The following is a 25,457-nucleotide window of genomic DNA, read 5'->3' on the forward strand; positions in this document are numbered from 1 at the left end:
CTCTCTCTCTCTCTCTTCCTCTCTCTCTTCTTTTCTCCTTCTCTCTTCTCTCTACTCTCATCTTCTCACTTCCTCTCTCTTCTTTCTTATCTCATCTTCCTCTCTCTTTTTATTATTCTTCTCTACTCATTCTCCTCTCTCTCTCTCTCTCTCTCTCTCTTCTCTCTCTCTCTCTCTCTCTCACCCCACTCTTATACTCTCGTCTCTGCAATATATATTAATATCAGTCTTGTCATTTCGATTCTCATCGATATGTTGATTAACTTTAATTAAAACTTTATATTTTCTCTTTTAATCTCTACTTCGAAGGATTCTGCGATAGAAGAAAATGTTATGGAAGACGTCGAGGCCTTAGAATCCAGAGAGGTCAAGGTCATTCATGGGATGGTGCACCAATCAGAGACGGACTTCGATTCCAGCGTGTCTACAAATAGATTGAACAGAAACGATTCTCAAGATGAAGGCAGCGAGAGTGTTGAGGATACTGGGGAGGCAGAGGCAGAGGCAGATGAGGTTGAGGGGACTGAGCTGGAAGAAACGAATGAAACGTGACCTCAAAAGAGAAAGATAATATTTGGGAGCAGGCACTGCTTCAAGATAAAAATTAAAAAAAGTAGTCCTTCAGAGCCATTAGGCACACGGAGCCGGAAATAAACCCGTTTTTATAGAGTGAAACGGACCATAGCAATTGCTTGCTACCCTTTGGATAGGACGCTAGTGTATCGCAAAGTACCTTCCGCCAGATGTAACAGACCCAGCCACCCAATCATTGCTGGGTGAGGTGTCAGAAACAAAACTCCTATCCAAAGGGTAGCAAGCAATTAATTGCTATTGTCCGTTTCATGCTATAGAAACCGGGATAAATTCCGGCTCCATGGGCCTAAGGATATATGAAGGACTACTTTATTCTTTCCTATGTTAATATCATTCACATCATTTTTACAGTTTTTACATTAACTCTCTCCTTACCAGCCATTTTCAGGATTTTCCCCAAAACTTCACACCCAACTAACACAAAATAGATTTTTGTCACTCAAACACAATAGCAGTAAAGTTCTTGTGATAAATAATTTCTTTAGCAAAACATTCTCTACAACACACTGTTTATTTTATTTAAATTTTATGGTGTACAAGAGAAATTTGAATAAGAAAAATGTTGGTTGCATCGTAACGAATGTGACGATTTTCCTTTAGTTGGTAAGGAGAGGGTTAAACAAGATTGGATTCTGTTTTATTGTATTACATCATGTTAAATTAAGCACTGCTTCCAACGTGCACTTATTTGCAGGTCTGATAACCCAATTCCTTATGGGCTCAGTGTTGTAATGGAAATCTAAAAAAAATGACGCAAAATATTGTCCATTACAACAATGTTAATCTAGGCCCAAAAGTGGGCTCGGATGTCAGACCTGCGTATATGTACACGTCGATTGCCACACGTTCAATGAACGGGCTGTCGTAATGAATCTGCCACGTTTTTATAACAACAAACATGTTTCATTCAAAGATCCATGGGTCAATTATTATGCATATTATTGATTTTCAGTTTAAATCTTCATTAATCATATTGTAATTATCCAACTTTTGCAAAGTTGTGGTAAAGAAATGTGGTTGAATAGAAAAAGAGAGGGTGAATAGAGAGAGAAAGAAAGAAAGAAAGAAAGAAAGAGAGAGAGAGAGAGAGAGAGAGAGAGAGAGAGAGAGAGAGAAAGAGAGAGAGAAATAGAAAGAAAGAGAAATAAAAAGAGAGAGAGAAGAGAGAGAGTGAAAGAAAGAGAAATAGAGAGAGAGAAATAGCGAGAGAAAGAGAGAGAGAGAGAGAGAGAGAGAGAGAGAGAGGGAGAGAAAGAGAGAGAGAGAGAGAGAGAGAGAGAGAGAGAGAGAGAGAGAGAGAGATTAGTTATCCGCCAAATGTCGTTTAAGCAGTATAAAGTTGGATACTGTGTAATTTACCTTTTTTAAAATAAAATACTAAAACCCGTTTTCTATTCATGTGTCTTGTGAAGACATTATATTCAGTGTTGTTTACTAAGCACAATAGGATTCAATAGTCGTACCGTCACTTCCTTCCTAATGACGTATAGTAACTTAGTAACACTGGCTCTAAACTATCGGAACAATGGCGGACGCCCGTATGAAATATATCTCCGGCGAGCTTAAAAGCGAGGAAAAAAACCCCATCAATTTGCTCATGTTTTGACTTTTACACATTCTGATCACAAGGCATATGAAAAGGGAATGAAAAGTTCTCGACAGCATGAAGAATAAAAAGTAAAGATTTTCTTTATTTAGAACCAAGATGGCCGCCGTTGCCGGGCGCGTGACATCAGACTACTGAATCCAATTACAAGTTTATAAGACTTTTCGCCATTTTATGTCGCGTTGTGATCTAAAAGAAATACGATTTCACGAAGTTTGGGTCAACGTGCCTACATTTTCAGGCCTGATAACTGAACACAATAGACACTTAGATAACCACGCTTCTCGGACAGTCGTCAAAATGTAAATAATGACAGTGATTGGTAATCAGAACAAACTACACATGTTTTATGATGTGTGTCTAAGTCAATTTCCCAATCTTCCACTGCTTAATGAATAAAACCAACACAGACATCTATGTGTAAACGTAAATGTTTATTATATTATTATGATCGAGAAAATCGTATGATAACTAATCACCCATTTGGCAGTATGAAATATGAAAACAATAACAATGATCAGAGAAAAGTCGAATTCATTCACTTTATTGTAGATAAAAAACATTTGCGCCGAGCGAGGCTGGAACCCAGGTCATTCCAATCCGAAAGCGAGTGCCATACCACAAGACCACATATCCGCACAAACAAACAAACTAAAGATGTTTTTAAAAAAGGCAAAAACAAAACAAAAATAAAAACAAATAACAAGTGGCTGGTGTATCAAACCCATAAATAAAAAACTTACGGGGAAAACCCGTTATAAGTTTGGCAAATATTTACAAAATTATGACTCACCGTTGTCAAAGCAGTGTAATGTCGGGATGACCCAGCTGCTGAAATATAGTTGAATATAGATAGTATGCGCTTGCCTAAGAAGCTCATAACATTGCATCGGAGTATAACGACACACATAAACTGTGTGTATCCATGAACGTTATAGTCGGGTTAATACAGTTCAGTGAGCATTACTCATAAACGCGGATGGCAAAAAAAAAAAACAATAACAAAGACCTGATTGACGTCATCTTCGAACTATCTATATAGACAAAAACATGAACCGACGGGTTTATTTCTTTTCGGTATAATGGAAAATTAAGACAAATTCTTCCATTCAAAAAACTAAAAAGTTTTTTCCTGTCATTGTGATTTTAAAAGCCACTTTTCGGGGTCCATGTCATCCCGACATAATATCGTGTTGAGGCGGTGGGTGACAATTACGATCTTTCTCGAAAAAAAGGCGATCGATGAATGATTAAAACAAGTTTTAAGAGGAACACTCAAACATTCGCAATGCACTTATCACATGGTACGGCTATGTGGTTTTAGTGGTATGACACTCTCTGTCGGATCGGAAGGTCCTGGATTCGAGCATAGTTGAATCCTTGGAAGAGACCCTTTACTCACATTCTCTCTATGTAGTCAGATGTAAAATGAGTACATGGCCGATGTCAGCGTCTGAAAAAAAAGTTCGTTATCGCCTAACAGGCGTCATGTCTCTTTCTATATGTTACGTATCTGGGTCAGGGACCCCTTGTAAAGTGCTTTGAGCACGTTTAGTGGATACTGCACTATGTTAGAGCTTATTTTGTTTTTATTTTTTAACTTGGTGCCTTGGTGCAATCAACGAAGTTTTATTTCCATTGTCGACGTAGACGCTTAAGTGAATGTTAAGAATTAAGTAATATCAATATGAAAGTGTAATCCATGCTCTTCTTCTTCTTCTTCTTCTTCTTCTTCTTCTTCTTCTTCTTCTTCTTCTTCTTCTTCTTCTTCTTCTTCTCCTCCTCCTCCTCCTCCTCCTCTCTCCTCCTCCTCCTCCTCCTCCTCTCCTCTCTTCTTCTTCTTCTTCTTCTTCTTCTTCTTCTCTCTTCTTCTTCTCTTCTTCTTCTTCTTCTCTCTTCTTCTTCTCCTCTCCTCCTCCTCTCCTCCTCTCTCTCCTCTCCTTCTTCTTTCTCTTCTCTCTTCCTTCCTCCTCTCCTCCTTCCTCTCTTCCTCCTTCTCTTCTTCTTCTTCTTCTTCTTCTTCTTCTTCTTCTTCTTCTTCTTCTTCTTCTTCTTCTTCTCTTCTTCTTCTTCTTCTTCTTCTTCTTCTTCTTCTTCTTCTTCTCTTCTTCTTCTTCTTCTTCTTCTCTTCTTCTTCTTCTTCTTCTTCTTCTTCTTCTTCTTCCTTCTTCTTCTTCTTCTTCTTCTTCTTCTTCTTCTTCTTCTTCTTCTTCTTTCTTCTTCTTCTTCTTCTTCTTCTTCTTCTTCTCTTCTTTCTTTCTTCTTCTTCTTCTTCTTCTTCTTCTTCTTCTTCTTCTTCTTCTTCTTCTTCTTCTTCTTCTTCTTCTTCTTCTTCTTCTCTTCTTCTTCTTCTTCTTCTCTTCTTCTTTTTCTTCTTCTTCTTCTTCTCTTCTTCTTCTCTCTTCTTCTTCTTCTTCTTCTTCTCTTCTTCTCTCTTCTTCTTCTTCTCTTCTCTTCTCTTCTTCTTCTTCTTCTTCTTCTTCTTCTTCTTCTTCTTCTTCTTCTTCTTCTTCTTCTTCTTCTTCTTCTTCTTCTTCTCATATTCGAAGGATGAGTCTTCTGACCTATTTTTAAATACATGTTTTCTCAGAAGTCGCCAACACTGACAGTTAAGTAATGAGAAACAATATTTTCATTGAAAACTGAAATGTCTTGTATTCTAGGAATTTGTTTCGTTGCATAAAGTAATACACAGCTTATGTCATTTGAACTCATTCATTTTTGACACATCTGCAATCTGCTAAGTAGTCCCATGATACAGTTTAGTGACTCATAAACGCGGATGGCAAAAACCAATATTAAGGACTGAGTGACGTCCTTTTCGATCTATCTATAGATCGTTCGAAGTTGACGTCACTAGGGTCTTTGTTATTGTTTTTTTTTTTTTTTTTTTTTTGCCATCCTTGTTTATGGGTAATTCTCATTAAACTGTATTCAAAAAAAAAATAAAAATTGAGCTTTATATAGCGCAATATCCACTAAACGTGCTCAAAGCGCTTTACAAGGGGCCCCTGGTCAACAGCAACATTTAACATGTAGGACGGGACATGACGCCTGTTAGGAGATATTACAATTTTTAGGACAAAGACAACGCTGTTAACGGCCAGGTACTCATTTTACACCTTAGTACGGTGAGAGAATGTGAGTAAAGAGCCTTTTCCAAGAACTCAACTATGCGCCGCGCGCGAGTCTCGAACCCAGGACCTTCAGATCCGAAAGCGAGTGTCATACCACTAGACCACATATCAACCAGACTATAAACTTTCATGGTTTCACACAGTTTTGTGTGTTGGTCCGTTATACTTCCGGATGGCAATGTTGTGAGCTGCTTAGCCAAGCGCATACTATCTATAGCAGTCGAGGATAACAGACGATGTTACAGTCAGCTATTATACAATAAAATAGTAATAGTTCATGGTCCGTTAATCAAACCTCTGAAGTATCCTTTTCGCCAATCCGCTAATCAAACCTCTCGTGTCTATTACGTCAGAGAGCAGTGCTCTTCATTGCCTTTTATTTCGAGTTGATCAAACCTCTGTTTATTAGTTAAGAGGAACGATCATAAAATGGTTTTCACTACACATTAGACGGAAAAATGTTGTGCTATTGTCTTAAAATTGATCAAATTACGTCATACTAGGTGTAAATAAAACGATCTCTTAATAATATATAAATAAAAAAGAATTTCCGTTGTTCATCCCATAGAAAACAAATTGTCTCTAGGGTCTATTCCAAGGGACGACTGGAATAACTCAGGTGTCAGCCGCAGTGCAGCGCCGTAATTTGAGCTAGGGCGAGATGACTTGCTGAGGCCACACAGTGGCGGGTGATCGAACTCGATACCTTTCGGGTAGGAAACAAAGACCATACCGCTAAGCCAAGCTGCCTCCCAATATCTAGACTAGATTTCGTTTAAGTCAAAAACAAACAAAAAACAAAATCAACCTCATTATATTCTCGGTCAATTCTTTTCGAGCGCTTTTTAGGAGACTAATCTTCTTCTTCTTCTTCTTCTTCTTCTTCTTCTTCTTCTTCTTCTTCTTCTTCTTCTTCTTCTTCTTCTTCTTCTTCTTCGTTCCCGTCACGTCACATGGTCAGGACCATGGGGGACCGCAATCCATCTAAGAGAAGGACACTCCGAACAAAAACCCGGACAGATCGAGTTCGCTAACAGGGGACCGCAATCGATCTAGGAGAAGGACACTCTGAAGCAAAACCGCCACTGCCTTGTGGACAGACCTTGGATGGTCAAAGGCTAAGGAAGCAAATCCTGAAAAACAGCACGCCGAAGACAGAGCAGCGGGGCCGGTAGGCGCAAATATCTCAGGAAACTGGAAACTGCCACTGCATGCTTAAATCCCAATATGACACGTCAGGAGACTAATCAATTGATCATTCCAGAAAATATGTAGATGATTATAATGATATCATTCTATCTCCAAAAAACATCCAACAGACCATCCACAGTACCTACTATTTTATCTACCCATAAGCCCATTCCTCGATAGACGATATGATGTCAATTTACAGTTTAAAGTAGTAATAAATAATAACGTGAAATTGATTGTAAGCTTCAATTTAATTACAAAAACAGATCAAATGTCATCTGTGGTGTTTCATTCATCCTGTTTTGTTGATAAAGGGGAAACCCGAAACGTTCATTTGATCTGTTTGTGTAATTAAATTGAAGCGTACAATCAATTTCACATTATTATTTATTTCTTCGAGCTTCGAGCAGCAACATTTACATTTTTGAATCGTAACGACAATGATAATCATTTATCGGCATATCTACATTTCCACCTCGTTCTCATGGCATCGAAGTTAAAGATAGACTTACAAAATTGAAATTGGTCACATAGGGCGTGATTGCTTACCATTAAATTCTATTCATGAGGCGAGTCCTCAACAAATGTAATTAAATCAGACACACAGCTCGGAAAAGATTAAGTATTTAGTGATCGACCACTTAAATGAATCTATCTACCCAACCGTGAAATCCGGTTAATTCGACAGCTGTTCCTCTCGATATTGAAATAAATATGATTCAACAGTCGTAACGTCACTTCTTTCCTAATGACGCATGTTAACTTGGTAACACTGGCTCTAAACTATCGGAACAATGGAGGACGCCGTATGAAATATTTCTCCGGCGAGCATAAAGGGTATCCACGGGAAAAAAAACCCCCATAAATTTGATCATGTTTTGACTTTTACACATTCTGATCACAAGGCATATGAAAAGTTCTAGCCAGCATGAAAAATAAAAAGTAATGATTTTCTTTGTTTAGAACCAAGATGGCCGCCGTTGCCAGGCGGTGTGACATCAGACTATTGAATCGTATAAGGACTTTTAATGGGGATGATCTATATTAACTTCCCATGTGCTTGAGGTCATTGGTCACATTGCCAAATGTGCTCAAAGTGATCCAAATAGTGAAAAGTGCTCACATCCTTTTTAAATATCTAACATCACGATTGGGCAATTTGGTCAGGTTGACACATGGGTGTGTTTACAACTTTCATCAAGCAGCATGTTTACATTTATCATAAAGAATATCCAATCATTGGACAGCAACAAATCATGTGATTGATTTCTCGTTTGGGAGAAAGCCTAAATATAGATAGCCTCCATTGTCATCTATGTTGCACAATAAATGGTGTGACACCTGTTCAGTACATTCGTCCGACTACTACTACTACTACTACTAATACTACTACTACTACTACTACTACTACTACTACTACTACTACTACTATTACTACTACTACTACAACTACTACTACTACAACTATACTACTACTACTACTACTACTACTACTACTACTACTATTACTACTACTACTACTACCACTACTACTACTACTACTACTACTACTACTACTACTACTACTACTACTACTACTACTACTACTACTACCACTACTACTACTACTACTACTACTACTACTACTACTACTACTACTACTACTGTTACCACCAACACTATTGTTGCTTCTTTGGCTGCTACTGCCACTTATGATAATACTACTACCTCCACCCCTTTCATTTTCAATAACTTTATTTCCAATTCCATTGTATTTATTTTCTAAATACAGTTTACACTTTATTTTATTTTACTTTCTATTCTGCACTTCACATTTCCTTTACGAAGATGAGGTCACTCAGGTCATTGTTATTATTGGGTTGTTTTTGTTTTTTTGCCATCTGCGTTTATCAGTAAATGTCACTTAACTGTATTAACCAGACTATATAGATAGTATGCGCTTGGCCAAGGAGTTCACAACATTGCAATCCGGAAGTATAACGGACCAACACACAAACTCTGTGTAACCATGAACTTTTATTGTCTGGTTAATACAGTTTAGTGAGAACAACTCACAAACGCAGATGGCAAAAACAATAACAAAGGCCTGAGTGACGTCATCTGCATACTATCTATATAGGTTCAAGGTTTCACATAGTGTTGTGTGTTGGTCTGTTATACTTCCGGATGGCAATGTTGTGAGCTTCTTAGCCAAGTGCATACTATCTATAGATAGAATGAAGTTGACGTCACTCTGGTCTTTGTTATTTGTTGTTGTTTTTTTGTGTGGTTTTTTTGCCATCCACGATTATGAGTAATTCTCATTAAATTGTATTAACTTGACTATAAACATTCATGATTACACAGAGTTTTGTGTGTTGGTCCGTTATACTTCCGGATGGCAATGTTGTGAGCTTCTTAGCCAAGTGCATACTATCCATAAGTCACCCGCTGGCTCGTCATTATGCAGCCTACAGCATGGAGTCAAACCGTGGCCTTCGTAAAGTTATGGCCTGATACTGACCAAAAAATGACGTCAAAATGCCAGTCTTTTGCCACAAAAGAAAACAAATCATGACTTGTATTCAATAGTTCAACCAATGAAATAACTTTTTTCCTTGAGCACTACTAACGACAACTCACTAGGCGGTGCAAAAACCAAATAATGACGTCAATTTGCCAGTTCTTTTGGATTTCAGTGTCAGGCCATAACATAACGATGGCTACGGCCAAACACTGCGCTGACATTGCCCAAAAATGCTTGCTTTTGGTACAGGACGAGACACATCACGTGCAGAGACACAACTCTGGGGTCTCCAAATCAATCTACGAAAAAATCCTTTCATTGTTCTATTCTCCAAGCCCTATAGGGAATGAGATTAGCGGAAGAGTAGAGTACCTTGATTGGACGCCACCGGCGGAAAAGTTATTAGAGAGAGAACGTCATGTTGGTTGTGCGCATGCGTCTCTCATCCTCGCTTCCGGTGAAAGCGACTTGAGACACTTCACCGAAAGCGAGAAAGAGAGAGACGCATGCGCAAAACCAAATTGACGTTCTCTCTGTAAGGTGACGTCCAATCAAGGGACGCTACTCTTCCGCTAGTCTCATTCCCTATACTGCCGTACTCTGTAAAAATGGCCTCACGGATACTGGGATCCAGCACTCATTCATTACAATCGCCATCACATGTGACATCAAATTACTTACAATTCCGCCGCTGGAGAGAGAAAAAACATATTTAAAATTTGCCCAGAAAACTCGTCCTTCAAGTATCGATCGATTTAGATGACTCTCATCTTGGCAAAAACTCTAAAACCCGGGACTTCGTAGAATGCACACAACATATACAAACACTTAATCAAAAATACAAGTCAAAGGAAAACTAACCTTCTAGAAGCTGTGGACTGTAAAAAGTAATAAAAATTGAATATAACAGCATTCAAAAGGAAAAGAATACTAAACACGGAACGTTTCGGGCTCAAAAACATTCTTCAACCAACAACAAAAAAGACAACGAGAGCATAAATATCGTCTATCTGGTTTTTTAATTGATGTATTTAATGTTTTAATTTATTTATTTTTTATTTTTTTTTTTGCTGTTGGCTGAAGGAGGATTTTGATCCTGAAGCATTCCGTGTTTGGTATTTTATTTATGTTTTTTTTTTTTTGCATTGGAGCTCTTATATTCCTTTTTGTTTAAAGAAAAATATAGATAGTGACAAAATAGGGATCAGGCATTGGTGTCCAGTGAAGATCTGATAAAATTAGAATAAAACTATGTTTGTGTTTTTAAGGGTTTTGTGGCGCTTGCAACACAAATGTTATGTCAGCGCCAGTAAAAAGGAAGAAAATAAGATAGTAAAAAGTTCTAGAATTACAAATAAAGCAAGAAAAAGTAAGACATAGGGGAATTGGGAACAAATAGGGATCAGATGTAGATTCCAAGAGTACACTATCAAAGTATTTAGTTTGAGACCACCAATAAATCTCATTTGGACACAAGCACAAAATCCAACAAAGAGGAATACACTCAAATGCCTACATTATAAATTCAAAATAACAAATTTACTTATACATAACAGAGAGATGATTTACAAGGAAAACAGTATCATCTCCTAAAACTAACTATACATTTGACTGTTTCCCTCCCAGCCAGGGTTTCCGGTCAGCGCCAGGACAAAACCAAGTAATCTCATTCCAAGACAAAGACAGAAAGCGTATTGGAAAACAGATATAGGGGGATAGAAGACAGTATGTACCTCCCTGGCAACTATGGGAGGTCAGGAACCCCACACAGAGAATAAAACTAAAACAGAAAAACAAGATCGACAAATACATGATGGAAAAATCAAATTGAGAAGGAAAGGATCTGGCACCGGTGTAAGACAAAGAACTGAACAAATAAGTGTGTATGAAATGGTGTCAGACAAAGCAAGAAAGAAAAAAAGCATCCCAAATAATCAGTCTATGTCGACTGGGGATCGAACCTCAGACCTTCTGAGTCGAGGTCGACAGATTTTCGGGGATGATTTTTTTTCTGGTATTTTTTTCTTGCCTTGTCTGGCACCTTTCAAACACACTTGTGCGGCTATGTGGTCTTGTGGTATGACACTCGCTTTCGGCTCGGAAGGTCCTGGGTTCGAGCCTTGCTCGGCGCATAGTTGATATCCTTGGAGAAGGGTCTTTTCTCACATTCTCTCACCGTACAAAGGTGTAAAATGAGTACCTGGCCACAGACAGCGTTGTCTCTGTCGGGGAAAAAATGTCATATCGCCTAACAGCGTCCTGTCTCGTTCTTCGTGTTACCTGTTGCTGTTGGTCAGGGACCCCTTGTAAACCGCATCGAACACGTTTAGTGGATAGTGCGCTATGTAAAAAAAAATATTTAAAAATTGAGCTTTATACAACGCAATATCCACGAAATGTTCTCAAAGCGCTTTACAAGTGGTCCCTGGTCAACAGCAACATTTAACATGTAGGACGGGACATGACGCCTGTTAGGCGATATTATAATTTTTCGGACAAAGACAACGCTGTTAACGGCCAGTTTCTCATTTTACACCTGAGTACTGTGAGAGAATGTGAGTAAAGAGCCTTTTCCAAGGACTCAACTATGCGCCGAACGCGAGGCTCGAACCCACGACCTTCCGATCCGAAAGCGAGTGTCATACCACTAGACCACATAGCCGCATCTTATGTAAAAGCTCGATTCAATTCTTCTTGTTCAGTTCTATATCTCACACGATGGAAAACATCCCAAATCCCCAGATTACATGTTTTTATTGTATTTTTCGTTGTCGTTTTGTCGGAAACTGATTCAGTCACACTTTTTCAGATCATCATATAAAGTATGAGCTATCCATTGAGCTATCCACTCACAGATGGTTCAGCATGGCTCAGCGGTACGGTCTTTGCTTCGTACCCGAAAGGTACCGAGTTCGATCACCCGCCGCTGCGTTGTGTGGCCTTGAGCAAGTCACCTCGCCCTAGCTTAATTTGCGGTGCTGCATTGCGGCTGACGCCTGAGTTATTCCAGTCTTCTATTGGAATAGATCCAAGAGAAAAAAATTCCCCCATGGGCTGAGTAAAGGGAAATGTATTTAATTTATATTGTTTATTATAAAGCAAATAAAAATAGGGTTATTAAAAAAAAAACATCAACATTTTATTACCTCTATATTACGGAACTGTATTTCAGGTCGACTAGATTTGACTATAAACTCAATTTTTAACAAAGTATATTATAATACCCAGATATAATACAATTTCAATATAGTAGGTCGCGTTATTAAGAGAAATTGGGACCACACAAAGCGGTATTTAGTCCGGATGAATTAAAAAAAGTTGAGCTTTTATATAGCGTGATATTCACTAAACTTGCTCAAAGCGCTTTACAGCAATTTTATCGTCTAAATATAAAATTGGGTTACATTTATATGATTTATTTACCACAATACTTGCGTAGACTCAAACAAAACAAAAAAACACGCATCTCAAATTCCTTTGCAACTCCTAGATTTGAGATTTTTGGGAAAATGGGGTTCACATAATCCATCGATACTTAAAATACTTTTCAGGCCAATTTTTTGAATACGGGTTCTTCCATACTTTGACAGAATCTGGATCAGATCGTAGCCATCGTTAACTTATAGCATGACTTTGTCCAAAAAAATGACGTCAAAATACAAGTCTTTTGCCAGAAGAAAACAAATCTTGAATTGTATTCATTAGTTCAACCGATGGAATCACTTGTTTCCTTGAGCTCTACTAATGACAACTCACTAAACCCAAACAATGACGTCAAACTACAAGTCCTAGATGGTTCTTGTGTCAGGCCTTAGCCATCGTTATCTCATAGCCTGACACTGAAATCCAAAAGGACTGGCAGTTTGACGTCATTATTTGGTTTTTGCACCGCCTAGTGAGTTGTCTTTAGTAGAGTTCATGGAAACAAGTCATTTCATTGGTTGAACTATTGAATTCAACTCATCATTTGTTTTCTTTTGTGGCAAAAGACTGGCATTTTGACGTCATTTTTTTGGTCAGTGTCAGGCCATAACTTTACGAAGGCCACGGTCAGGCTATTAATAATCGATGGCTGCGATCAGATGTAATAAGATATTCATACAAACAATGCTTCCACACAGGTCTATAAATCTTGTCTTTAAACAAAAGTTATGAGAAACGACTACTATTCACACATTAGGAGAATCCACGACTACAAGCTAAAATCAAATTCACATTCAAATTCAAATCTTAAAGAACTAAACAAGAAAGTCTTCTCACATTCAGAAAGTTTTGTACGTCGATCACAATAACAGTGAGGAGGAAAGCCGTAGACCACACCAGCGAAAGGCAATTGATTAAGTCATATATTATTATCCCATTTTTATGTATGTAATTTATGGAAATAAATAGTGTACATCATATCTAATGAGTCATTGTCTTATACCCTTTTATTAAGGGCGTGGTTTCATCGAATTGGATGAATCGTACATTATAATGACTTATTTAGGTATATCACTCATGGAACTGAATAGTTTAAATCATATATTATAATCATTTGTTGTCTTATACCCTTTTATTATTAAGGGCGTCGTTTCATCGAATTTGATGGATCGTACATTATGATGAATTATTTAAGGAAATCACTCGTGGAAATGAATTGTATAAGTCATAACTAATCTTCCATAATCTTATATTCTTTCACCAAACTTGTACATTCATCGATATTCTGTTTTCCAGTTTTACAAATACGATTAACACTAAACAGTATTAAAGCGAGAACACTTACTCCGATATTTAAAAGTCCAATAACAGTAAAAGCAATATGATCACCAAACTCTTGGACAAGCACACCTCCTAACATCGGTCCTAAAAAAGCACCAAGACTGTACATAGACGTAGCAATTCCGGACACAAAGCCGTATGTCTCCATATTTGTGTCAAAACCAACTTCGATAGCTCCGCTCAAAATGCATTTATATGACGGTGTTACAGTACAGGCTCCTGATAAGCCTGCAATTACTAGACCAAGTACCACAGTCCACATTTGATATGGTATAAACGGCAATAGGTTACTGGGTCCCGATATGAGAAATCCCACACCATACACAAACTGACCAATGACGATTAGTTTCTTGTACATACCTTTATTGTCTGATAGATATCCCAGTAACGGGGAGCTCAGAGTGTAAGCGCCTGGTACGATGATAAAAAACAAACTGATTTCAATCACAGATAATCCAAATGGTTCCAAATGGTGGGCTAGAATCGGGTCCAAAAATCCCAGGCCCATACATCCAATGGCTGTGCTTATCATTCCTACCTGCACAAGAGGGCTTATGATTGCTTTGAGAATTGGCGTGGACTTTTTGCCCCGAGAAATAGTTTGAGGAGCGGGCATCAAGAAATACAACAATATTCCTTGGACAATTATCAAACCGCCTGTGAAGTAAAAGGGAAGTCCAAAACCCCCTGACGCATACAAAACCCCTCCAATTGTAGGTCCTATCATCATTCCAATGCCGAAAGCGCCTTCTAAGAAGGATACGGCTGTTGCAACATTGTTTGGGTATTCCTCTGACGCTGCAGCCAATAGTGTTGTCAAGAAAGAAGAAAAGCCTACAGCTTCTACCGAACGAATAAGAAAGCTTAAGACAAGGAAGGAATCTCCAGGCGGACACATGTCTAAGGTCCCAAACAGAATTGAGCAGGCTCCCGCAACGGTGATCCCAGATGTGAACGCAAATTTAGGACCTATTGCTGCCAAGTAGTAACCAAAAATTGGCGAGGTTATAAAAACAATTAGCTCAAATACGCTGAACACAAAACCTGTCAGAGCTATTGACATCCCTTTCTTCTCAGCCATTTGTGGATAAAATGGCGCTGGAAGAGCATATGCAACTCCTGACGAAAAGTAAGTAAACGTGTAAATGAACACCCTAAACTTTTTATTCACAGGAATTCCACATAATGTTTTGCAGTCTTCAGCTTTGTCAATTTTTAAGTTTCTAAAGTGATTTATATCCCCAAGATATTCTATGTCATGTCGGGAATAACGATGAGTTTTGTCCTTGATGTCACCGTGGTCAACAATGCGATTCTGTCTATCCAATGGGTCTTCTGTGTGGTTGGATATTTCCGGTTCGTTGTTATGACTCTTATTATTCATGACCTTTCTGAGAACAATCTCCTCATCACTGTCTACCGATGACATTTTCTTTGACATATAAAACTTGAAATGATTGTAAAGAAGAATTTCCAATACTGATCCTCAGATATCCTTCATATATTAAAGACAGCTCTTACAAATACCAACAAGAACCAAACACAACAATTCAATTCACTAAAAAGGGTTTCCTAAATTATATAAACCTGATACCATCGTCAGAATAAACATTTTATTAGCTCACGTCTTTGCTAGACTATATAACTCTATGTTGAAAAAAACAACAGCTTGGCATCAGGATATTTGGACACAAATCCATTCAGAATAGACTATAAATTGTTTTGTGTGATTTGCCTTGGATTGAAATGCTTATACGAGTTGAAATTGGGATATATTTGTCCAAAGCTAAACATTCCATCAAATCAAATCTAATTTATTCCTTATGTTTAATACTAACTCGATCTTATTACAATCCGGTTACGAGCAAATTCATAATATCGTAAGACATTGGTATATTAACTAATCTATGTTCTGTTTTGATCAACTGTGGGTGCACGATGCATTCAAATTCACACAGTAAGACAGAGAACACAAATTAATGAACACATGTTTAAATCTTCCAATCCAAAGTCATATGACAATGATAATATCGGAATAATAAAACATCTGTGCCCAAGTAATCTGCTGATCCCAGGCTCTTGTGACAATCAATCGTGATTTAGCAAACGTCATGGACGTTAACGTTCGTACAGTGGCGCACTCTTGAACTGATAGTGTGCGCCACCACCCCCCACCCCCCCCCCCAATATTATTTTAATATGATCTTAACGTATGCACAAATAAGAGATAATATTTTAAGAATGGTTTTTACGAACCTGCCCACGATCATCTTTTCGCTCATAATTCACGATGAAAAAAAAAATAAAGTGACAAAAACCTATAACAAACCAATGATTATTATTTTGTTGGGCAATGAAAAAAAACACGTATTTTAAAATTATGGCAAGAAAATTCGTCCTTCAATTATTGATCGATTAAAACAATAAATGACATTTATATAGAGCCTTCATCTTGGCGAAAAAACTGGGACTTTGCGAAGGTTTATTTACATACTGCAGCATTGTAAACCAGAATTTATGCTGACATTAGAAACCTGAATTATCGTTAAACTGCCTAAAAAATGAGCTTTATATAGCGCAATACCCACTAAATGTGCTCAAAGCGCTTTACAAGGGGTCGCTGTTCAACAGCAAAATTTAACATGTAGGACGGGACATGACGCCTGTTAGGCGATATTACAATATATATATATGATCCAAGGTCAAAAGGTGCCCGTCTGATACCAGTGTTAAGAAAATTTGATTTTTACTTAATTATGGGCGGTTTTCATTGGGTTAATGCTTGTAATCAATTGATAATATGAAGAAGAGATAAAATTAGATAGCTCAACATACTCTGTTCAACAGGATATGAAATAAACAACTTAAAAGTGAAATTTGAATGCTGTTTGGCATGTGCTTAAAACGAGGTCAACGCATCACCTTTTTAGAAAGCATGTAGAAATTAAATGTGATGTTTTAGCTCACATGATTGAAATTTGACTAATAGTATAAAGTCAAAATTTACTTTTAAACGCAATCGCAGTATATTACATAGCTGATTAAGTTTCATATAGAGTTCTTAAAAAGTTGGTATTGCTTGTGACCTTTGGTGTCATCAAACACAGCACAATACTAAGACTCGACACGAAACTTTAAGGCTCATATTTAATGGTTATAAAATGTTTTATTATGAGAAAAAAGCATAGATTTTCCTTCTGAACTCAAATCTTGGAGTAAATGTATTCCGTTTTGCTGATATCGAGGTTTATTGGTTTTGGTGTCATTTGTCACAAGCAACACGGCATGCGTGAACACGTGGAAGTTTGTTTCGTTAAATGGCGATTCGCAATTTTGATCCACCCTTCTTACCAGCCTTTGAAGTGCAGCACTTTCAGTTGCCTTTCCAGCGTGGCTCCATGCAGAAAAGAGAAGTTGAACTGTGTGTCATCGCTATTTTACATTGTCACAAGCAACACTTGATATTGGATATTACAAAGTGCCACCAACAAATTATGTTTTCATTTGTTATTCTATTTACAAATATGATATAATGACATCTCATCTGAGACCGTGATTTTGACACAATTAATCATTTCCTTGTAATTCTATTTTTTTTATGTTTCAGGGTTGTATGAATCAAGAAAAAGATAAAACTCAAGCTTTTGACGAATCCAGATAAATAGAAGGGTTGTCAAGAAATTTGATTTGTTTTACTATTAACACACTAAATTACTACAAACAAGCAGATTTGAGCAGTAGGGTGATGTCATCGTCTGGTTACTTGAATTCATTACCATGGCTGATATTTATCTAGTTTGTGTGACTTCTGGTTCTTTTTGTGACCATTGGTGTCATTGGTTAAAATGTCACAGTTGACACTTAAGTTTGAAGTTTCTAATGTATTTCTGTTTTCATGTTCTTCAAAGCTTGAAATGTCATTGAATTCCATTTTAACAGACTGTATTAGATTTGTACAGTTGCTATTCTTGATTTATTGAGGCAAAAATGCGTTCTAGTGCCGATTTTGACCCAAGTAATACATAGCAACAATGGTATTACTAATTTCTAAGTATATTTCCAATTTGAAAGTATTTAGTTTCTTCACATATTATTGAATTTCATTTTAGCATAATTGACTGTTGGCTTGGATGGTCATCTGATTTGTGGTTATTATGCTTTTTTTGACTGAAAATAATGATATAGTATGGACGAAAGTGTGAGTTGGTGTTGCTTGTACATAAGTATAAGTAATGGTGTCACCGGTCTTATGTCACAAGTCACATTCAGATGCTCTATTTTCCATGTATATTTCTATTTTTGAAGTCTTTGGTTTCTGAAATATTATTAAATTCCATATTTACCTGAGGTTATTACACTGGTTTGACTGAAATTAATGATATATTGTCGAAATTGCAATTTGGTATTGCCATAAGTAATGGTGTCATCGGTCTAATGTCACAAGTGACACAATGTCGCTAAATAAGATATCGATGGCCCGTTGATCAAACCTCTGAGGTAGCGTTTTTGCCAATTCGCTGATCTAACCTCTGATGTCAACTTCAGAGATAAGCGCGCCCTCTTATTCTTTAGTCTCAAGATGATCAAACCTCTGATGTTAGTTCAGAGTTCAAGGGAGACGGAGAAGTTCTTTCAAGCAATCAAAAACACGTCATGTAAATTGTTTTCGTGGATTAGAAAGAATGATTGTGTTTTTAACTACAAAATCAGGATTTCAATTTACTGTTAATAGGGTTGTATTGACATTGGACTCTATAATTTTGAGCATCCATAAATATCACAGCTGCTAAATAATTGTCAATTTCTAAAGTCACGATGCGACTGAACTTCAAGCCTATTATCTCCCGGTTATGCTTTACTATTAAATATAATGTACGAAATAATGATTGGGTATTTAAAAAGATAATACGCCGATCAACTTTCTCCCTATCTCTATTAATTAAAAATAACAAAGCTCGATCATGACAATCACCCAATTAAATCACATGCCATGTCCACCTGATGCCATCCTAATATCATACCACCATTTAAACCCCTACCCATCCTGTCCAACAAACAACAATGATCGTTTGATTTATTTTTTTTAAAAAAAGAAAAAGAAAAAGCTAAACAAACAAAAACAAACAAACAAACAAAAAAACAACACAATTAAAAAAAAAATAATAACATTGAGCATTTATATAGCGCGATATCCAGTAAACGCGGTCAGGGCACCTTGCAAAGGTTCCCTATATATATTAATTGTACATACATTGAAAAAAAAACATGAACAAACTAAAAGGAAATAACAATTTTATCTTAATCTTTAAAATTTATTTAAATTTTTTAAAAATATTAATTTTCATCTCCTACATCCGTATGATGATGATGATGATGATGATGAGATGATGATGATGATGATGATGATGATGATGATGATGATGATGATTGCCATGCAATACAAAGTATTAAGAAACGTGTTGCAGTTCTCCTCTATCTCAAAACCCGTTGTTCAAACCTCGGAAGTGACTTCGGAGGATTGATCGCCGTGAAAACGCCGGGCGCGTCTCTGATGTCGACATCAGAGCTTTGATCAACGGATTCACGAAAACGCTACTTCAGAGGTTTGATCATCGGACCGTCGATATGCTTTGGTCACATTATTTCCCAACATTTTATTCCAAAAGTTTCTGAACATTGCTGGTAATAAGCATATGCAATATTGTTGTTGTTGTTAATGTACAATCATTTTTATGAAATAATATATTTGCATTCTATGTTGCTTGTGACCGATGACACCAAAAAGCAACCTTTTCTCCAATAGTTGGTAACACTATTGTACTATGATTGTTGTTGATTGTGTCTTTTTGTTTATAACTTACGAAATAAAGTTTGATACTTAACAAAAATCATTTGGTTATTGCGCTTTTTGTCTCATTTTGGTGTCACCGGTCACATGTGACACCAGCAACCTATAGGCATTATTGACATTATTATGCTGCGTTTGACCGTAATGTTATCTAAAGGGCCTTTGATTCATGAAGTACAGGGTTTTTGCTACATATATAGAAACATAAATGGCCTATTATGTCACTTTTATTTTGAGAAAAAAAATTGACACCTTTTGACCTTGGCTCATAATATATATATATATATATATATATATATATATATATATATATATATATATATATATATTTGTTATGTTTTGTTGTTGTTTTTTATATCAGAATAATCTTTTGACACATCAGTTATCCTGCGTGTACACATTTCCAATTTCCATTGTTATGAGCTCATTGCTGTAATAGAAATAAACACAAACCAACGCAAAATATTGTCCATTACATCCATGTTAAAGCAGGCCCATAATTGCATTCGGCTATCAGACTTGCTAAAATGTGAACCTGGTATTTATTACAATTATTAAATAATAATAACTATAACACCTTCTGAAACCTTCAAAAACTCGTTTTTGTTTCATCTATTGAATGAATATGGTTGCGCTGAGTCTATGGACGAATGTGTATGTGTTATTGAGAGTGGGCCAGTGTGTTTCTATTGCTTTATTAAAATAGCCCATAAAGTAGACTCGGGTTTGAAATTGCTTGCCGATTTGAGAGTCCTTTAAATTATCAATCAGTGAATGAAATATGCTTTATCTTGTCAAAACAAAAAGAGGTGTTTTGTCACTGTACGGCTGGAATTAACAACAAAAGCCATATGGAATGGAGGCCTCAGTTTGATAACAGGGAGGTATTTTGTCACTGTACGCAAGGAATAAACAACAAAAACCATATGGAGTGGAGGCTTCAGTTTGATTGCAGGAGACAAATGTGGTTAACGTTTCGGGTTTTTCCATTTTTCATCATAAGACGGTGATTGAAAAATTAAAGACGAATGAGAGATGAAAGAAAGGCATTGTTTTGACATTTGTAAACTCTGGATTTATACGACGAGAGGGAATTGTTAACGCTTGAGCTATTTGATAGGCTTGATGACGCCTTGTGGAAAAATGGCTTTTTTGTAGGCTTGATGACGCCTTGTAGAAAAAGGTTATTTTGTAGGCTTGATGACGCCTTGTGGGAAAAAGGCTTTTTTGTAGGCTTGATGACGCCCTATGGAAAAAGGCTTTTTGTAGGCTTGATGACGCCCTGTGGAAAAACGTTTTTTTGTAGGCTTGATGACGCCCTGTGGAATCAGTTTTTTTTGTAGGCTTGATGACCCCTGTGGAAATTTTTTTTGTAGGCTTTATGACGCCTTGTGGAAAAATGGCTTTTTTGTAGGCTTGATGACGCCTTGTAGAAAAAGGATAATTAATAGGCTTGATGACGCCCTGTGGAAAAAAGGCTTTGCAATAACATTGTTTAAGTTTCACCATTTTCTTATGATATTTGACGTTTTTATAGGTAAATCGAGAAGGGGTTATGCTCTGAAAATTTTATTATCAAATGTTGACTTCTTTGTGAAACGTGTTGTCTTCTTTTGTGTTCATTTATTTTATCTTCAGCAATTATATGTCTATAGCCAAAACCATGTGTATCCGTAAAGCGTGCGTCGTTTTGCATTAATTATGAACCATTAATTAAATGGAAATCACTCAGAATTATTATAATTATATAATAGCTAATCAAAAACAAGTGATCAATAAATTGGATGCCCTTAGCAACTAGTCCTTCCTTCACAGCCATTTGGCTATGGCGCATGAGTGAAACGGACAATAGCAATTGCTTGCTACCCTTTGTAGGGGACTCTAGGCTATCGCAAAGTACTTTCCGCCAGATCTAACAGACCCAGCTACCCATTCACTGCTGGGTGGAAAGGGGGGAGGGAGGATCAGAAAAAAAAACTCGACTGTACCCGGGATTCATCTAGATCCCTTTGCGTTTGAAGCGAGTGCTCTACCAAGTGAGCTATCGGGACCCCCCCCCCCACACTCAACTAGTCACTTGGTCAAAAACTTGAAAAGTAACATCAGACAGATCATTTACCCATCAAGATAAAATACGACCATGAGATCAAAGAAAATCAGTGAGGGAAATGACTTAGCTACTCGTAGCTGCCAGTTCATAACATTTCATTGTTCTATCAAATTGGTACATTCATTGAGTCGTTGTTTCTTTGCCCTACGATTTTGAATGATAAGTATTATATCAATAAAACCTATTCCAATGTATAAAAGTCCAACAATGGTAAATGCAGTTTGGTCCCCGAGTTCCTGAACAAGCACACCGCCAACCAATGGTCCAACAAAATTACCAAAACTAAACAATGTGCTGACAATGCCGGATACAAAACCATAGGTCTCCATATTGTCTTCAAAACTAACTTCTATTGCTCCAACCAGAATGCATTTGAATGGCGGCGCCATTGAACACGCATCAGCTGCGCCCACAATAACCAAACCAAGAATCACAGTCCACAATTGATATGGTATAAATGGCAATAAGTTGCTGGGTCCCAAAATGAGAAATGCAATACCAGATGAAAATTGACCAACGACAATAGGTTCCTTGTAAATGCCTTTATTGTCCGATAAATAGGCAAGCAATGGAGAGAACAGGAGAAAAGAGCCGGGTATTATAACAAAAAACAAACTGCTATAAATCACAGGCAGTCCAAATGGTTCCAAATGATGAGCTAAAATTGCATCTATAAATCCCAAAGCTAAGCTGCCAGTGGCCGTGCACAACATTCCTACTTGCACGAGAGGGCTTCTAATTACTTCGACCAATGACCCAGATTTTTCACCATCCCGAGGAATTTGTTTTGGAACGGGAACAAAAAGATACAGAAATATTCCTTGCGTAATATTCAAACCGCCTATGACGTAAAAAGGAAATCCGTAGCCTCCAACTGAATACAAAATTCCCCCAATAACAGGCCCGACCAGCATTCCTATGCTTAAAGCCCCTTCCAGAATGGACACGACTGTGGTGATATTATTTGGATATTCTGCAGATCCGGTTGCAATCAATGATATCCGGCAAGAAGAGCTACCAAGAGCTCCTACAGATCGAATAAGAACGCTTAAGACAATGAAGGCATCTCCTGGCGGACACATGTCTAAGGCTCCAAATAGAATTGTGGTGGCACCAACTGTGATGGTTCCTGAGACGTAGGCGAATTTCGGACCTATTGCCTCCAAATAGGAACCAAAAATTGGCGAAGTTATGAATATCATTAGCTCATATACGCTGAACACAAAACCGATAAGAGCTAGAGACGCTCCTTTCTCCTGAGCGACTTGTGGATAAAAGGGCAGGGGAAGAGCATATGAAATTCCTGCGAAAAAGTATGTAACTGCAAAGCTGAACACTTTAAACTTTTTATTTACAGAAACTCCACAAAACGTTTTACAGCCTTCTATATCAGCATCTGTAGTCATCTTTATATAATGATTGATAACGCCAAGGTAATCAGAATCGTAATTAGGTTAGGGATATTCCAGGCCAGGAGTTCTCAAACGCCGGTCCACGAAAACATGAATCCTTGTAAGCAAAGAAAATGAATGCCAAAATATTATTCCCTCAAAAGTAGATAAATCCTTGATTAAGATGACACAAGTAATACTAAACACACTTGGATAAACATTTGAGATTGGTTTATGGTTTATAACTCCTCTTTATCTTATGGACTGGTTTTAACACTTCGTTTGTGATCGTATGTGGTATATGTTGGCGGGAATTTATGGTCATAAAACTCACCGACCAGTCAGTCCATTATCTCACTCGGATCAGTTGCCTTCAAATAAATATTCCCCGGATTTTTTTTTTGACAAGATGAGGGTTATTTTGATAATTAAACGATGGATTTTCTGACTAAAAAAGTTTAATGTGTTTTGATTTTTTTACTTATGTGGGCTAAGCTTTGTACAACAAAGGGGAGACAATTTAAGCATATTTCAATGTTTTGTATGAGCAAAATTGGCTGCCTTGTACCAGCAGTTACCTAACTATATTGAGGGGGGGGGGGGGTGCGGGACTAATATTCGCAAATTTAGGTGCCCGATACCAAAATTGAGTTATTAACATTTTTGGGTACTTGAATTATTCAACTTTTGCTTTTTTTATCATTAAATCTCTCCTTACAAGCCCTTTTCAGTATTTTCCCCAACATGGCATTCATACTCAACATTTAAATTTGTTTTTTAAAACTCGAACCTAAACATCCATACATAATAATTTTGTTCTACAAAACAACATTAGTTTTTCATATACTAAACAAAGATTTTTCTTCCAATTTTTTGATGTACAAAATAAAAATCTGAATAATGTATGCTCATTATATCGTTACAAATATAACAATTTTCCTGTAGTTGGTAAGTAAAGGGTTCATACTAGTAAAAATATTTTTTAATTACTTTTTAAAACGATTTTTTAATCCCTATGCTTGTACAATGTTCATCAAAAAGACCCCTTCATATAAACGAAAACTCCTTAGCTACAAAAGTTTCTATCAAATTAGTATCCACATGTTATACATCATTAGAAAGCTAAGAGAATACCTGAAATTAAAGTATCGAGTATGAAAATCAAATATCTCCCAGCATTTGATAACTCCTGTTTTGAATCAGGTTAGATCCATCTAAAATAGTTTTTAAATTCTCTCTTCTCTAAGGCTTTTTTCCCAGTTTGCCTCTTTTTGACATACACAGGTTAACTCTTTCCACAGTTTTCAATATAAAATCTTGAATCTTAGAGATATTGTGGACAAGACATATATCTAAATAAAAAATAAAAGAAATTATGCCTTTTTCTCCACGATATCATAAGATATCGTCGCCTAGGCATTCCACGAAGGAATATAGATAACTCATCAAACAGGATGTCTGATGTCAACAGGAATCACCCATGTTGTCCAAGTGAGAAAATTGGGGGTTAATAATCTTGCTCAAGAAAAAAAACGAAAGTGCCTGAAGCGGGAACGAACCCGGGTCCTTCCGGGTCAGTGCAATGCCCTAACCACTCGGCCACTCCCCCCCCCCCCCCCCCCCCCGTTATATCTAAAAATGAGCCAGATATTGTTTTGATATTTTAATAAGTTATTTTTTAAAGAATTTTGGTCTGAAAATTCCCAAATTTCAAGATTTAAATTACCTTCAGTCAGTAAATTAGCCATAATATCAAAACTATACGCCCTATCTCTAAAAGAATGGGTAATTTATTTTTGATAACAGGACAAACATTATAGATACCAAATTTTATTTCAATAGAAGCCTTGGTTTCGGAGCCTTAATCTTTAAAAAAATTCAAATGGCCGCCAAACAATTTTGTTTTCCATGGTAACGAATGATTGTTTTTTCAATTTTATTTTTATTTTTAAAGTCCTTATGTCTCATCAATATAAGTGTAAAAGGGTGGATTTTATACGATTCTTACACTCTTGCTTTATGGAATTCCGGAAGCTTGGGAGGAAATTTAGTAGTCTTTTAGAGCCATTAGGCCCATGGAGACGGTGTTTAACCCGGTTTCTTTAGCGTGAAACGGACAATAGCAGGTGCTTGCTACTCTTTGTATAGGACGCTAGTCTATCGAAAATTGCTTTCCGACAGATCTAACAGACCCAGCTACCCATTCATTGCTGGGAGACGGGGGCATCAGAAAAAAATCTCGACTGCACCTGAGGGATCGATCTCGGTCCCTTTGCGTGTGAAACGAGTGCTCTACCAACTGGGCTATCG

The 25,457-nt window shown here is 37.1% G+C and overlaps 3 protein-coding genes across 6 annotated transcripts in view; 1 reads left to right on the forward strand and 2 right to left on the reverse strand.

Annotated features, from left to right (window-relative positions):
- Nucleotides 1–1,988, forward strand: part of LOC144963250 (uncharacterized) — a 44,353-nt gene extending 42,365 nt beyond the window's left edge. For 2 of the 4 annotated variants that reach the window (XM_078897112.1, XM_078897113.1), the window contains one exon: nt 310–1,988. In XM_078897112.1, coding sequence (XP_078753238.1) covers nt 310–552 — 243 coding nt within the window. In that variant the 3' untranslated portion in view covers nt 553–1,988. The remainder of the gene's footprint in view (nt 1–309) is intronic. The other 2 variants (XR_013643583.1, XR_013643584.1) reach the window with 2 other exon arrangements.
- An 11,700-nt stretch (nt 1,989–13,688) lies between these two features.
- LOC144962950 (MFS-type transporter SLC18B1-like) lies at nt 13,689–15,227 on the reverse strand. Its single transcript, XM_078896404.1, has one exon. The coding sequence runs from the start codon at nt 15,225–15,227 to the stop codon at nt 13,689–13,691; it is 1,539 nt and encodes a 512-aa protein (XP_078752530.1).
- Nucleotides 15,228–21,164: 5,937 nt separating this feature from the next.
- On the reverse strand, nt 21,165–23,479 carry LOC144965574 (MFS-type transporter SLC18B1-like). Its single transcript, XM_078901069.1, has one exon. It carries the CDS (start codon nt 23,160–23,162, stop codon nt 21,852–21,854), a length of 1,311 nt encoding a protein of 436 aa, XP_078757195.1. The 5' UTR covers nt 23,163–23,479; the 3' UTR covers nt 21,165–21,851.
- Nucleotides 23,480–25,457: the final 1,978 nt, after the last annotated feature.

The sequence above is a fragment of the Berghia stephanieae genome, chromosome 1 (genome assembly GCF_034508935.2).
Source record: "Berghia stephanieae isolate SIO BIC M18660-M18661 chromosome 1, UCSD_Bste_1.3, whole genome shotgun sequence".
In the NCBI taxonomy this organism is placed as follows: domain Eukaryota; kingdom Metazoa; phylum Mollusca; class Gastropoda; order Nudibranchia; family Aeolidiidae; genus Berghia; species Berghia stephanieae.